Source organism: Corythoichthys intestinalis, unplaced genomic scaffold (genome assembly GCF_030265065.1).
Source record: "Corythoichthys intestinalis isolate RoL2023-P3 unplaced genomic scaffold, ASM3026506v1 HiC_scaffold_23, whole genome shotgun sequence".
NCBI lineage: Eukaryota > Metazoa > Chordata > Actinopteri > Syngnathiformes > Syngnathidae > Corythoichthys > Corythoichthys intestinalis.
This window is the reverse complement of record NW_026651592.1, coordinates 8746445-8759762: the sequence shown is the minus strand read 5'-3', so window position 1 is coordinate 8759762 and position 13318 is coordinate 8746445. Positions and strand designations below refer to the sequence as shown.

The window sequence follows — 13318 nt, the reverse complement described above, 5'->3', positions numbered from 1 at the left end:
GAATAAAAACAGAAAGAGGAGTGGAGATACCTGTGCATTGCACATGTGATAAGCCCTCTATGAAAGCTCTCATTTGTAAGCAAGACTCCGACAAGATTTTGCTCGATTCAAATGCTCTTTATTCATAAAATCACAATAAATGTACACCTTGTAGACTAACACATGTAATTCTTCAAGTCAGCAATTCTAAGTATACATGAGAACAAACTAGTTTGAAAACATGTCATTACAAATATAAAATAGAGTCACATTAAGCATTTCACATCACACTAGAGCCTTTTTCCTCCCACAAGTCAGTGTCACACATTGCTGAAATTCTGTAGCTGTTTGTTTCATGTGTATTACAATAGATTTGTACAGACACGTCCTGTTTTCAGCCAGTGACAAATAAATGTGATGACAAAAGGTAGACCGTGAACATAAGGTCTAAATATTTCCCTCAGTTGAATGATGTAGCGTTTGTATAGTTTGAATGCAGAGGCAGAAAGGAAGAATTATGTTCTCAGGACACAGCAGCTTTCACCGACCCTTTGAAGCAAAAGAACAATAGATATAAGAGTGCAATTCTGAGGCTTTGATCTCTCAACCCATAGACAAGTGAACTCAGAGATCTGGGCAATAAGAAAAAGCACACAAACAGAAAGATCTGCATTTGGTTAAAAGCTACCCAGTTCAACAAAGGTGAGAGAATTATGACGATATTGGAGTAGATCACTGACAAAAGACTGAGGCTTAGCTGCACCAGGTGCAGCAGCAATGTGCTTTTTGCTTTCCGCGCAGAGACTTTGTCCGTGGCTGCCGATCTGGCTGCTATGACTATGCCAATGTAGCTGGAAATGTTGGCCAGGCCTGCAGCAAAGAACACCAAAACTGAGTAGGTATTTTTGAAAATTTCAGTCAATGGCAGGAGGGACATTGTGATGGAATGGCATTGCTGTGTCATTTGCAGACTCTCCAGCTGTTCAAAAGGAAACCTCAAAATTATTAGGTCTTGAATGAGAAGAATTATAAAACACACGATCCACATTCCAAGCATGAGCCTCACTGTGTTCTCTCTGGTCATGATGGAGGCGTGTCTGAGAGGGTGGCACACAGCCACATATCTCTCCAGCGACATAGCGACCAGCACCAAAGGAGAAATCCTACTGAAGAGATTACCGAAAAGGACCAGTACACCACACACAGGATACAACAGGGTGATGCGAAAGGAGGTCAAACAATACATCAGCTGAGAGAAGACCATTTGCAGCGTGTCTCCGAGCAGCAGGTTATACAGCAGTATGTAGCGCGATGTCTCCCGAAATATACATTTGTTCCTCAAAGTAAACAACATGATCCCATTGAGTAATAATAAAATCCAACAGAAGGAGGTAGTCAAGGTGGCAGACATTATTCGTTCCGCAAGGCTTAACCCTGTGGTAATGTTGACTTGTGAAATACCTTGCATGAATGTTAGAGATACAACGAGAAAGAAAAACAAACAGTGACGCTGGAAACGTCGAGTCTGATCGAATCCTCGTCGCACGTTTTATAGGTTTTCATGCTCCTTTTTGATGCATTTCGTTACCATGCAACACCATCGCTGCAATGTCACCGCCTCTTACAAGTGTTACACTGGAACACACGAGCATCATTATGAATACAAAAAAATAACAGGAAATGCCTTTAACCCTTTCAGGAACAGTGGTCTGTACAGTAGAGAGCAATTCAAAGGTTGACACTTAAGACCATTAAAGTGTATATGACATGACAAATGAAATCTTAAATAGCATTATTATTGGAATTAAAATCATATTTTGAGACAATGGGACTAGATGACATATGAAAAAGTATCTGAACCTTTTGGAATTTCTCATTTCTACATAAAATCACCATAAAATGTGATCTGATGTTTGTCAAAATCACACAACTAAAGAACAGTGTCTGCTTTATCTTCACTTACTTCACTTCACTTACCCCCCGCCCCCCGTCATCGTTTGAATGCTATCCTCATTCAAATTTTAAATGAGGCCTCTTCTGAAGACGGTACACAAGAAAGCCCGCAAACAGTATGCTGAAGACATGTCAACAAAGCACATGGATTACTTGAACCATGTCCTATGGTCTGATGAGACGGGCGCGCTTTCTTGTGTACCGTCTTCAGAAGAGGCTTCCTCCTGGGGTGACAGCCATGCACACCAATTTGATGTAGAGTGTGGCGTATGGTCTGAGCACTAACAAGCTGACCCCCCACCTCTTCAACCTCTGCAGCAATGCTGACAGCACTCCTGTAACAAGTCACATGACATTTTGGAGGGAAAATGACAAGCAGTACTCAATTTGGACATTTAAGGCCGAGTTATATTTCCGCGTCAGACCTGCGCCGTCAAGGAAGAAACGATTTACGACCCTGCGCCGTAGCCTGGCGCGTTCCCATTTATTTTTCAAACCCTAGCCTCAGCCTAGCGTCACGTCAACACGTGACGTGGAGGAAATGGACTGTGATTGGTTCGCTCAGACTGTTGTTTCCGGTTCGGTGTGAAATCACCGCCATTGTGAATATTATTTTTCTACACGCAAAAATGGACCAGGCCGACGGGAGTATCATCGAAGAGCAAGTCTCGTCAAGACATTATTATGATTGCCAAATGGCAAGGTCGGTGATTGGAAAAAAAAAAAAAAAAAATGGAAGAACCACTGAGACGTGTGGGTTCGGAATCGAGTGGCCACACGAAGCGGTGACCCAGTCGGTCAAAACTGCCAACTTGTTATTATCACTTTATGTCGTATTTTTGGTTGGTGCACTTCATCATTTATTGTGTACATATGTTTGCTGTCAGTCTTTGACGTATTTACGTGTCACACTTCAAGTATATGAAGAATAAAGCACAGGTTTGGTGTCAAAAGAGTTGTTTTGATCTTTAATTTTCAATAACAGTTCACAAACGATACAACATCACTGATTGAGAGTGCCTCGGTGCTTTTTATGATAACGTTAAAATCAAGGCTCCCAAAGCAGTTTGGGAAGTTCCATAGACGCCAGAAATCTGCTATGGCTGGTTGTAGGACACGGCAAACAAATTGGGCTGGAGGGCTTTGCAGACCTTGGACGAAGTGCTCGACGCCAGTTTGAAGCTAGCCGCCACAGCTTGCTGTCTCCACTCGAGTCTAGAACTCTCTGTGCTGCATCAAATTCGGCCAGACCGCCTCGAAACCGTCTTCTGCGTCGCCTGCCCCTCAACATTTATATGATCAACATTTATTCAATGTTGATGAGCAGAAGATTTACATTCAAGCGTTCCATTTGGCATTGTTTATTTTTTCTCCGTTAAACTAGACTAGCGGAAGTCAACAAGCATGCCCCAAAACCGTACAAACATAACACCACACCCCTCTAGTGGCTTGGCGGTGAATTACAGAGCAACGCGCTCCCTCACTGCAGAACTATCGAACACCGTAATCACTTCGCCGTCACCGCAACGCAGGAGTAAAACTCAGGCTTTAGGGATGCACGTTTTTTCATAGGGGTGTACTCACTTTTGTTGCCCGGGGTTTATTATTTATATTAATGGCTATATTTTGAGTTACTTTGAGGGGAAAATAAATTAACTCTATTATATAAGCTGCACACAGACTACTTTTCATTGTGTCAAAGTGTCATTTTGTCAGTGTTGTCCCATGAAAAGATATACGGTACTTAAATATCTGCAGAAATGCGAGGGGTGTATTCGCTTTTGTGATACACTGTACGACAACTTCTACAATGTCTCTTCAAGACATTATGAAGATTGCCAAATGGCAAGCAATTCGTGGGAGGAGACTGCTGAAAATACGGGGCTGGAGGTTAGCCAGCAATTGAATAAAAAATGGAAGATCCACAGACATAAGTACTGTATGTGTGTGTTCGGAATCGAATGGCCACACGAAGCGGTGACCCAGTCGGCCAAAAACTGCCAGCTTTTTATCACTTTATGTCATGTTTTTGGTTGGTGCACTTCAACATTTATTATGTACATACTGTATGTTTGCTGTGAGTCTGTGACTTATTTACGTATCACACTTCAAGTATATGAAGAATAATGCACAGGTTTGGTGTCAAAAGAGTTGTTTTGATGTTTAATTTGCAACTACACTAGGGTGACCATATTTCGATTTCCAAAAAAGAGGACTCTCGGCCCGGCCTCGAGATACTTGAATTATACTCGAAGTTCACTCAAAGATGCCTATATCACTTTAATGTATTTAAAGTGTGCCTCCTCCGTCTGGACAGAAAAATTTAGTTTTATTTAAAAAAAAAAAAAAAAAAAAAAAAAGCCATATAGTATATGTTATATACGATATGGGAATAAGTTTTTTACTCGACAGGCTTTATTCTTACTATAAAATAAACAAAAAAAAAAATAATAATAATGACAACAACAAAAAAATGCAGACCCGTGGAAGTATAGTACAGTCAATACAGACACACAGTAGGCTTGTGCCACATAAACATTTTTATAAATAACACTATCTGGGTCTTTGAAAAAGACACAGATAATTACTATCACGACAATTGTCGTTGAGAAATTGTTATTCCCACTCAATTTTTATTCTCATTCAATTTTTTAGATTGCACGCAAACAATAACCAAAACAAACTGACAAACTATTCAACCAGAATGTTTCCAAACACAACAGTTCAAAACTACGTTTCCCATAATGCCTAGCGCGGCTTAGCTCACTGATAGCTACCCTATTAGCGAGTACCGGGAGACGAGGCAAAATCAAACTTTGCTATATAAGTTTACAATCATCGGTAGCGCAACGATTTGACACCAAATGGGATTTTACAGACCACGCCAGTACAAAGCTCCGAAAGAAATGATCAGATGCCATTATATACGTATTTATCGTAAAAAAAAAACTTGGCAGGCGCTCTTCTTAGAATATAATACTAACATTCAAACAAATACACGAACGCAGAACAATTAATACAAGACTAATAGAACATACTGCATCTCTTTGTACCCATATGTTGTATAATATATATCAGAAGACACATGAGCGACATTAACAGAAAATAAACTTACAGAAAGGTGTACGGTGCACTATAAACGTCTCTTAAAACTACTCCTTATTGTCGTCTGAAACTGCCTGTTCTCTTGCCTAACCGTCAACCCAGTAGAAGGCGGTAATGCCCCATAATACAAGGGGTAAACTGTACTCCTTCTCCAGCCCCTACTAGTTGGAGCCACGACAACGCAGGCAAGCACTGCCCCCTAGCGGCCGGAGGGATTCTCCTCAAATTGGTCGCGTGAAAAAAAAAAAAAAAACGGACATTTGCATGAATTTATAAAACCCGGCCGGATGACGAGGACACGACGTGAAAGGTAGACATGTCCGGGCAAAAGAGGACGTTTGGTCACTCTAAACTAGACAGTTCACACACATCATACATCATCATTGATTGAGAGTGCCTTGGTGCTTTAATGATAACGTGTTAACCATCAAGGCTTACAATGCAGTTTGGGAAGTTCTATAGCCGCCTGAAATTGGATATGGCTTCCCACTGGCTGGTTGTAGGACAATTTTGGGCACATATGTGTTAGGGCCTCTACTCCTCCCTCCTGAATTCTCAACTGCCTCCGGCAGGTGTGCATGTTTTGTCCTAATTACAGGTTGGAGGTCAGACAGGTAGAGCGGCCACAGGTGCAGGCTATCGTCATCAGCAGCCTTTAAAAGCCAGTGGACGCCTCACCTTGTCGCCAGATCAACTCGTCTAGCTCTGCTGTCAGTTGTATCCCGCCTTACTTCCATTTTGTCTACTATTTTTGGCTCACGATTTTTGCTTCTGTCCCAGGACCTGTTTGTGCACGCCCCTTGTCGGATCTCCACGCCTGATCCCCCCCCCCCCCCCCCCCCCGAGCTTTTCCTGCCCCACGTCGGTCTGGATCTCGCCAGCAACGCCCGAACAATAAACAAAAACATTTTTGTTTTTACAGCCTGTCGTCCCGTTGTCTGCTTTGGGGTCCTCTCCCATCCACGAACCCTAACATTATGTAACAAAAGTGGCAGTAATTTTAAACCATGAAAAATGCTACCAATTACTTGAGTTTCAGTTACCGTATTTTTCGGACTATAAGTCGCGTTTTTTTTCATATTTTGACTGGGGGTGCGACTTATACTCAAGAGCGACTTATGTGTGGAATTATTAACACATTATGATATAATTTCACATATTATTTTTGTTTTGTAAAGTTGTTAGCATGTTCTTATGCTATAGTTATCTGAATAACTCTTTATAGCTATGGCAACGTTCTCGTTCTGCCTTTGGCAGTGTATGCTCAATTGTATTATTGACTTTTTTATCTTGAAATGGATGCATTTAGTTTGTGTCGCTTTCACGCCCACGTGAGGGCGCACTCGCACTTGTTTACGTGACACGCCAGAAGAAGACGGACAGCTACGTAGCTCTGAGTGAGTGAGTGAGTGGGCGAGTTAGCGAAAGAGAATAGACGGATGCAAACCTACTTTCATTGTTTATGCTTTTAAATCATCTCTACAGAGGCAACGCCTGCGTGTATCATCTTTTCTGTTGTTGTTGTGTGTTTTCCACCCGCGATCGGACACTTAGAGCCAGTTGTGTGGTTGTTTGAACGATGTGCTAATGATAGCGAACGCATGCTAACCTGTTACTTATTACTAATAGTACCTAATTATCATTTATTTACGTTGATGCGAACCTGTTTTCTATCGAGGACCAAATTGATTCATGTGTTAATGTGTTTCCGATGGTTTTCTTCGAGACTGTGGTTCCAGCTCTCTTCAGGTCGTTGACCAGGTCCTGCTGTGTAGTTCTGGGCTGATCCCTCACCTTCCTCACGATCAGTGATGCCCCACGAGGTGAGATCTTGCATGGAGCCCAGAACGAGGCAGATTGACCATCAACTTGAACTTCTTCCATTTTCGAATAATCGCTCCAACAGTTGTTACCTTCTCACCAAGTTGCTTGCTTATTTTCCTGTAGCCCATCCTAGCCTTGTGCAGGTCTATTATCATATCCCTGATGTCCTTACACAGCTCTTTGATCTTGGCCATTGTGGAGAGGTTGGAGTTTGTTTGTTTGAGCATGTGAACAGGTGTCTTTTATACAGGTAACAAGTTCAAACAGATGCAGTTACTTCCGGTAATGAGTGGAGAACAGGAGGGGTTCTTAAAAAAGAACTAAGAGCCGAAATATTTACTAGTTGGTAATGTATCAAATACTTATTTCATGCAGTTAAATACAAATGTATTATTTAAAAATTATACAATGTGATTTTCTGGATTTTTGTATTAGATTCCGTCCCTCACAGTTGAAGAGAATTTATGATACAAATTACAGACCTCTACATGGCTTGCGAGTGGGAAAACCAACAAAATCGGCAGTGTATCAAATACTTGTTCTCCCTATTGTAACTGCGGAGGGGCTAACTAGCGCCTTTCACACAGTGCTTTGCTAGTAAAGTTAGCAAACGTCAGTTGGGATCTGAAATGCTGCCACTTGGCGTTGTGACGAGTTATATAAGGCCCCTTTGTAAAGCGCTTGTTAACGATAAAAAAATAAAAAAATAAATCATCCCTCGTGAGGAAAAGCGGCATGGAAAATGAATGAATGAATGAATGAGCAATGAGGTAATTAGAGTAATGAACTAGTGCCTTCCATACAAGTCATGTTCAGGGCTTTGTTAGTAAAGTTCTGAATGGTCACCAATTATTTTTGACAACAAGTTATTTAAGGCCCTTCTATACTCTCCGATAATTGCAGAAAGGGAAGAGTTTTGCCTTGTTGTGGAGGTCGTTTCATTTGTTTAGCCATCGAGAGTTTATCAAACCAGAGAGCTCCGCTACAGGTCGCATTTGAAAGTACCCCCATTCCCGTGCTCTTCGTACACACCCCCGTTCATAAAACAGCCTACAGGTGTATTTCTGTTTATCCAGTATGATGCCCGATCAATCAAAGTTAAGGAATTGCTTTGGTTGAATGTAAATAAAGTTATGATCACTACAGTTAATGCTTTTGAAGACATGTAATTTTTTTTATTCTATCTATCAATCTATCTATCTAACACATAATAGTTAAGTGAATGGAATTTATACTGTACCTGTAAATTCATATTTTATGCTGTACAGCTGTTCTCTGCTTAATGGAAATGGGACATACTTTATATTTTATAATTTAGATTTTGTATAATTTGCTACTTAATGTGTCGTATATATTCTGATTTCAGGATGAGAGATTTAGACTTGTATATGTTAAATTATTATGTACTGTGTTTAATTCGAGATGTCTCTGGTTGCACTATGAAATGCACTTTTCCGCGCATGCCGTGTGTCCATGTTACTTTGTCACCTTTTTCACCAGTCTGCATGCCTGGAGACACATTGCAGCTAGCCATAACCCAGCTGATGTACCTGCTGAGCGCCTGCTGCATCACCCTCATGTTTCCTGTGTGCGGCGTGCTCGCGATGCTTAGCAAACTGTAAAGTCGGCTGTCTCCTCTGATGCTGGTGGTAATGTCCCTGAAGAGAGATGTGGCTGTGTGCCACCCTCTCAGACACGCTTCCATCAGTGCCAGAAAGAACACAACGAGGGCCGTGCTCGCCATGTGGAGCTTTTGTTTTCTATTTTCTCTCATTCAGGGCCTTTTATTGTTGATGTTTCCTTTTGACCAACATAAGAGCAGGGAAATGACACAGACTTGTGGCTTTTATTCTCTCTTTATCGTGGTGGATTTTGAATTGTACAACAGCATTTGTACATACACTGTATATCCAGTTTATCTTGGCAAGCCTGAGCATCATTCTGCATCATGTGCAAAACCCTCAAACTCAAAACCCAGGCCTGTGGTAGAGGACCCGAGCTTGAGGATGACATGGATACCGCCCCTTCTGGGGTTAGAGGGATGCCCCATATACAGTCAATGACTATTTTATTTGGAATATTTTTCTATATTTTAAAATTTTATTTTGAAACATTTTCCATGATTAAGAAATACTGTATATTATATAAGTTCAATATTTTCTATATGAATGTTAATCTAGAAACAAAATGAATAAAATGAAAATGAATAAAACCAGAAAGAGGAGTGGAGATACCTGTGCATTGCACATGTGATAAGCCCTCTACGAAAGCTCTCACTGGTAAACCAGGCTTGGACAAGATTTTGCTTGATTCAAATGCTCTTTATTCATAAAATCACAATAAATGTACACTTTGTACACTAACACATGTAATTCTTCAAGTCAGCAATTCTTAGTATACATGAGAACAAACTAGTTTGAAAACATGTCATTACAAATATAAAATAGGGTCACGTGAAACATTTTGCATCACACTAGAACCTTTTTCCTCCCACAAGTCAGTGTCACACATCGCTGAAATTTTGTAGCTGTTTGTTTCATGTGTATGACACACGTCCTGTTTTCAGCCTATGAACACCAATGACCAAAAAAATGTGATGACAAAAGGTAGACCATGCACATGAAGTCTAAATGTTTCTCTCAGTTAAATGCTGTAACGTTTGTAAAGTTTGAATGCACAGGTAGAAGGAAAGAATAATGCTCTCAGGACATAACAGCTTCGACCGGCCCTTTGAAGCGACAGCAGAATACATTGAGGAGTGAAATTCTGAGGCTTTGATCTCTCAGCCCATAGACGAGTGAACTCAGAGATCTGGGCAATAAGAAAAAGCACACAAACAGAAAGATCTGCATTTGGTGAAAAGCTACCCAGTTCAACAAACTTGAGAGAATTATGAGGATGTTAGGGTAGATCACTGACAAAAGGCTGAGGCTTAGCTGCACCAGGTGCAGCAGCAATGTGTTTTTTGCTTTACGCGCAGAGACTTTGTCCGTGGCTGCCGATTTGGCTGCTATGACTATGCCAACGTAGCTGGAAATGTTGGCCAGGCCTGCAGCAAAGAACACCAAAACCGAGTAGGTATTGTCGAAAATTTCAGTCAATGGCAGGAGGGACATAGCGATTGAATTGCATGGCTGTGTCATTTGGAGACTCTCCAGCTGTTCAAAAGGAAACATCAAAATTAATAGGTCATCAATGAGAACAATTATAAAACACACGATCCACATTCCAATCATGGCTTTCACTGTGTTCCCTCTGGTCATGATGGAGGCGTGTCTGAGAGGGTGACACACAGCCACATATCTCTCCAGCGACATAGCAACCAGCACCAAAGGAGAAATCCTACTGAAGAGATTACCAAAAAGGACCAGTACACTGCAAACGGGATACATGAGGGTGATGCGAAAGGAGTTCAAACAATACATCAGCTGAGAGACAACCAGTAGCAGCGTGTCTCCGAGCAGCAGGTTAAACAACAGGATGTAGCGCGATGTCTCCCGAAACATGCATTTGTTCCTCAAAGTGAACAACATGATCCCATTGAGAAATATTAAAATCCAACAGAAGGCGGTAGTCAAGGTGGTAGATACTATTCGTTCCGCAAGGCTTAACCTTGTGGTAACATTGGCTAGTGAAATATCTTGCATGAATGTTAGAGATACAACAAGAAAAAAAAAAAAAAAAAACAGTGACGCTGGAAACGTCGAGTCTGATCGAGTTCTCATCGCACGTTTTATATGTTTTCATGCTCCATTTTGATGCATAGCGTTACCATGCAACACCATCACTACAATGTCACCGCCTCTTACAGGCGGCACACTGGAACACACGAGCATCATTACGAATACAAAAAAAAAAAAAAGACAGCAAATGCCTTCAACCCTTTCAGGAACAGTGGTCAGTACAGTGGACAGCAATTCAAAGGTTGACACTTAAGACCATTAAAAAGTGTATATGACGTGACAAATGAAATCTTAAATAGCATTATTATTGGAATTAAAATCATATTTTGAGACGACTCGACTACATACAGGGGCATGAAAAAGTATCTGAACCTTTTGCAATTTGCATTTCTGAATAAAATCACCGAATGTAATCTGTTTGTCAAAATCACATAGATGAAAGAACAGTGTCTGCTTTATCTAAAACCCCCCAAATATATTTAGGTTTTCATATTTTAATGAGGATAGTATGCAAACAATGAAAGAAGGGGGGGGGGGATAAGGAAGTTAATGTTTCATGTCATTTAATGTTTTATGACCCCCTTTAGCAGCAATAACTTCACCCTGACGCTTCCTGTAACTCCACATCAGTCTGGCACATCAATCAGTACTAATCTTGGCCCATTCTTCTCTACAAAACTGCTTTAGTTCAGTCAGATTCCTGGGATGTCTGGCATGAATCACTGTCTTTAGGTCATGCCACAGCATCTAAATGGGGTTCAAGTCTGGACTTTGACTTGGCCACTCCAGAACTTGTATTTTTTTCTGAAACCATTCAGAAGATGATTTACTTCTGTCTTTTGGATCAGTTGTACAGTCCTTGAGGCAGCAAAACAGCTCCAAATCATAATGCTCCCTCCACCATACTTCACGTTGGGGATGAGGTGTTGATGTTGGTGAACCGTTCCATTTTTCCTCGACGCATGAAATTGTGTGTTACTCCCAAACAGTGTTGTTAATAACGGCGTTACAATATAACGGCGTTACTAACGGTGTTATTTTTTTCAGTAGTGGGTAATCTAATTAATTACTTCTCTCATCTTGGCAACGCCGTTACCGTTACTGAGGACGGAAAGGCATGCGTTACTATGCGTTACTATATTGGTCGAAAAGTCTGAGGGAGACGGACTCACCGAGACGACAGAGCAGAGCAGGAGTAGGGAGGAGGCAAGAAAGTTGTGACGCCAAGCAAACGCGATGCTAGGTAGCTCCAATAATACATGTTGTAGCCAATAGCCTACAAACTACGCCCGCATGTTATGGTAGATATGGTAGACATGGTAGATATCACATGTACTGTACATAGATATAACTAGATGCAAAATGACAGACATTGCACTAAATGAGTTAGTGGACAGCTGCCATCTTAAAGCAGTAGACTTTTTAGGACGGCTCTGTTGTAGAGAACCTTCCTAGCGAACCTAAGGAACTTTTTATCTTAAAATACTTCAGAATCGGCAAAATCTTGACTTGAATCTATCTTTAAATGATGAAACAGTTTTAAAACTTTCATTCGTCGAAAGTAGAGAGAAGGGAACTAATGCAATAATGGGAGCAATTTTAACAACTTTTAACAGTTGATTCAGGGTAAAGGGTAAATTAGGGTAAATAATTGGGTAATTGGGCTTGGGCCAATTGTACCAAAAACCTTCACAAAAAACTTCACATAGTGTGGCCAATGTTTTGTTTTTTTTTTTCTTTTTTTTTTTGAGGAAAAAAAAAAAAAGTAATTATCACCAACTACTTTGCCAAGTAACTAATTACTCTTACATTCAGGTAATTGAGTTACTAACGCAATTACTTTTTGGGGGAAGTAATTTGTAACTATAATTAATTACTTTTTTTCAGTAATATTAACAACACTGCTCCCGAACAATTAAACTGTGGTTTCATCAGTCCACAATATATTTTGCCAAAACTGTGGAGGGTCCAAGTGCCTTTTTGCGAACATTAATTAAAGAAGCAACAATGTTCTTTTCGATACCAGCAGCTTCCTTCGTGGAGTCCTCCCTTGAACACCATTCTTGGCCATAGTTTTACATATAGTTGATGTGTGCACATAGAAATTGGAATGTACCAGTGATTTCTGAAAGTCTTTAGCAGACACTCTAGGGTTCTTTTTTACCTCTCTGAGTATTCTGTGCTGACCTCTTGGCGTCATCTTTGGTGGACGGCCACTCCTTGGGAGCGAAGCAACAGTGCCAAACTCTCTCCATTTGTAGACAAGTTCTCTGACTGTCGATTGATGAACATCCAGACTTTTTGTATCCTTTCCCACCTTTATACAGATCAACAATCCTCCTGACTGTGCTTCTCCCCAAGGTTTCTCATTTTTCCCAAAGGGTTTTCTGAGTTTTTCCTTGCCAACATGGAGGGTCTAAGGATGAGGGATCCCCAGGACTTGGACTTGAACTTTATTTAATTCATCTACTGTTTTTGACTGTGTATCATATTGCCTCTGCAAAGCCCTTTGAGACAACCTCGTTGTGATATAGGGCTATACAAATAAGATTGAATTGAATTGAAAAATCCTTGATTGCAGGTCTTCAGAGAGTTCTTTTGACTGAGCCATGATGCACATCAGACAATGGTTCTCATCAAGACAATTCTTACCAGGTGTGTGTTTTATAGTGGGCAGGATAGCTTTAAACCACTCATCGGTGTTTGGGCACACACCTGACTTAAATTGTTTGGTAAAATTTGGTTTCAATTGCTTGTTAAGTCTCCTTAGGCAG

At 40.8% G+C, this 13318-nt stretch overlaps 2 protein-coding genes across 2 annotated transcripts; both read right to left on the bottom strand.

The window, feature by feature from the left end:
• Positions 1-502: 502 nt before the first annotated feature.
• Positions 503-8605, bottom strand: LOC130911264 (odorant receptor 131-2-like). Its single transcript, XM_057829110.1, has 2 exons — positions 8350-8605; positions 503-1440 (listed from the first exon to the last, which is right to left on the bottom strand). The coding sequence occupies exons 1-2, from the start codon at positions 8603-8605 to the stop codon at positions 503-505; spliced, it is 1194 nt and encodes a 397-aa protein (XP_057685093.1).
• Positions 8606-9563: 958 nt separating this feature from the next.
• Positions 9564-10508, bottom strand: LOC130911263 (odorant receptor 131-2-like). Its single transcript, XM_057829108.1, has one exon. It carries the CDS (start codon positions 10506-10508, stop codon positions 9564-9566), a length of 945 nt encoding a protein of 314 aa, XP_057685091.1.
• Positions 10509-13318: the final 2810 nt, after the last annotated feature.